Source organism: Tupaia chinensis, unplaced genomic scaffold (assembly GCF_000334495.1).
Source record: "Tupaia chinensis unplaced genomic scaffold, TupChi_1.0 Scaffold000634_1, whole genome shotgun sequence".
NCBI lineage: Eukaryota > Metazoa > Chordata > Mammalia > Scandentia > Tupaiidae > Tupaia > Tupaia belangeri.
Genome location: NW_006160154.1, coordinates 1,128,133 through 1,131,079, shown reverse-complemented (window position 1 = coordinate 1,131,079; position 2,947 = coordinate 1,128,133). Strand labels below are relative to the sequence as shown.

Below are 2,947 nucleotides of genomic sequence, written 5' to 3'. Positions count from 1 at the left end.
TGAAGTCAACAGGTGGTATAGTGGTTAAGGTACTGGACTCCCACATGGCCGACCATCGCTTAAGTCCTGGACTCCATGACTTGAAAATCAATCTGGGCACGTGTGTGTGTGCATGGCCAAAATTGCAAGAAAAGAATGGAAGAGAAGGGATTTAGGTGTGGCCATCCCCCCACGGGGGAGAGGAGTGATTTCTCACTTTCTCTCTCTCTGGAGAAAGAGAAAAAAAACCGCAAAACTACTATCTGTCTTTCTCTCTATGTATACAGAGAGAGCAAATACAGTGATTACCAATCATTCATACATCATGACACATGTAGAAAATTGTAATTTGTTTTTTATGAGAAAGTTTTGTAATGCTGGAGATGATTAGCAAAGTCCCTACCAGACTAATAGGAAGGGTGAAAAGAAGTCTTTTTCTTCTCCAAAACAGTTTTTAAAATAGTAAGCATCATAATCATTTTGAACTTGTCTTGTTCTGAACTTTTCTGAGAACAAATTCAGTAGTGTTATTAAATTATGCTATGTAGTGTGGGGGGCCAGCCAGTGTTGTGTGGTTAAGGGACTGGATCACACATGGTCAATTGTGTCGTTCAAGTCCCAGACCAGACAGCTTGTGAAACATGCTGGTGTGTGTATTTGCATGTCCAGAACCCCAAGAGGAGAGTGGAGGAGAATGGATTGTGTCCTGGATATCTCCCTATGGGGGGTACTTTCTTACTTTCCCCTCTCTGTCTGTTTCTTTCCAGTGGACCATATGCCCTATAACAAATTCTAAAAAAACAACACAAAACAAAAAAATCACTTGAGGACTGAGGTACATAGATTTTAGTTTACTAAGGATGTATTCATATACTTTTTATCAAGAGACTTTAGTCAGAAGTTAGAATCAAATTAATAAACATTTATTAAGCATTGTTGCTATATACCATGTTTGGGGTCTAAAACAATAAGAGACACTATAGGAAAGAATACAAGTTTGAACTGACTTTTGTTCCCCATCTATGTCTGTGACCTTAGACAAGTCATTTAATTATTTTGAGCCTGAGTTTACTTATTTGTAAAATGGAACTATTTTATTATTTTTTTGGAGAGATTTTCACTATAGGATGTGTGCGCTCGCCAGACAGACAGAGAGAGACATAGAGACAGAAAGCGAGAAATCACCCCCCGGGGGGATGGTCACACCGCAATCCCTTCTCCTCCATTCTCCTCTCGGGATCTTGGGCACGCACGCACACGCTCCCGGGCGTGAGTTTTAAGCCACCGGGTCCGGGACGCGAACCGCGGTTGACTACGTGGGAGTCTAGCGACATAGCCATTACGCCAACTGCTGGTTCCCTAAAATGGAACTATTGATAACTTGCAGAGTTGTTACTGTTCTAAGACACAAATCCACACTTGAAGGACCATGCAGTACAGTAGCAGGAGCTAGATGTATCAACAAATACTTGAAAAGAAGGAAGCTGATATTGTAGAGATGGAGGAGTGAGAACCTATGATATGAAGACATAATCTGCTTTGCCTAAACAGAGTCAGAAAGACTTTACAAAGGAAGTTATATTCAAACCAGGTCTTGAAGGATGAATAGGGGAGTGATACAGTACATATGAAACTGCTTGGTACATTCAGAAATTGCAATTTGTTCAAAATAATTAGACCAGAGATTTGGGCAGATGACTGAAGAGGCTGGAGAGAGACATAGACTGTATAGATTACAGAACACCTGTAGTGTTCACTGCCCCAAAGATTTTGGACTTTTAACTCTGAAAGTGACTCAGAAATGTTGAGTATTCCACCATTCACCATCCACCATTCACCATGCAATTTGCTGGTGGTGAGAGAGGCATCCTTAAGGAAAGAACTAAAGAAAACATCACAACTTTAGCCGTGTTGATACACTTAAAATTAACCAAGGCCTGAAACAAATTTTAACTGATGATAATGTTAATGATAAAGATTTTTAATTTTAGCATTTTAATAGTTTTAGAGTTTTGAGCCTAATTCTGATTTTGCATTATTAGTGTTTACTTTTTATAACTACATTTTATTTTTATAAAAATGATATTAAGGTGAATATTTAACCTGAAATAAAACGTATGTACATAATAGTTAAAGTATATTTGTTCACTGTACAAAATATTTAAAGTATATTTATTCACTGTTTTTCCTTCTATTCTAGTTACTATTTCTGGAAACAAAGAAACTGGTAAGACATTTTTAGTCTCAATATAAGTAGAATGTTTTTGTATCTTAATTTTACCCATATACTTTTTAACTTAGTGATGAATACATGTGTTTTTGTTTTTCAGAAAGAAAACATGGCTTTAAAACTTAATTAAAGGGAGATGTATTATTGGGCTTATTCTCAGATGTTCAATATATTCTCATTTTGTGCTTTTTATATAAATCGAAGTAGCCATTATTTTGTAAGGAACATAGTACCCAAACTTCTTTGTGTATATTTATATAAATATTTCTGTACTGTGTTCTTCAGAAATCTTTATTTTGGTTTTAATATCAATCCTGGCTAGGTTGAGGAGTGGATTCTGCTTTCATGATTTCATTATGTCTGAATTTTATTGATGGTTCTTTTGTTTGTGCATTTGTCAAAAATATCACTTTACTATTCACAGGTATTTAATAGAGTAATCAGACTGTAAGTTGGTAAATTGTATTATTACTTAAAGGGAATTAAAGTTTTATAACTAATTTTTAAAGAGAAAGTGTCTAGAGGGGAAAACACTTCTTAAAATTTCACTGATATGAAGGAAAATTTTAGAAGTCTACTGAGATCAAATTTCAAACATAAAATTTGAGGGACCAGCAGTTAGCGTAATGGCTATATCACTGGACTCCCATGTAGTCGACTGCGGTTCGAGTCCCGGACTCGGTGGCTTAAACTCACACTGGGTGTGTGTACGTGTGTGGCCCAGATCCTGAGAGGAGA

The 2,947-nt window shown here is 36.6% G+C and overlaps 1 protein-coding gene across 4 annotated transcripts in view; it reads left to right on the top strand.

The window, feature by feature from the left end:
- Positions 1–2,179: 2,179 nt before the first annotated feature.
- ZDHHC20 (zDHHC palmitoyltransferase 20) overlaps positions 2,180–2,947 on the top strand; it is a gene marked incomplete at its 5' end in the record, with an annotated part of 60,984 nt that continues 60,216 nt past the window's right edge. For all 4 annotated transcript variants that reach the window (XM_006159516.3, XM_027776156.1, XM_006159515.3 and 1 more), the window contains 1 exon segment: positions 2,180–2,206. In XM_006159516.3, coding sequence (XP_006159578.2) covers positions 2,180–2,206 — 27 coding nt within the window.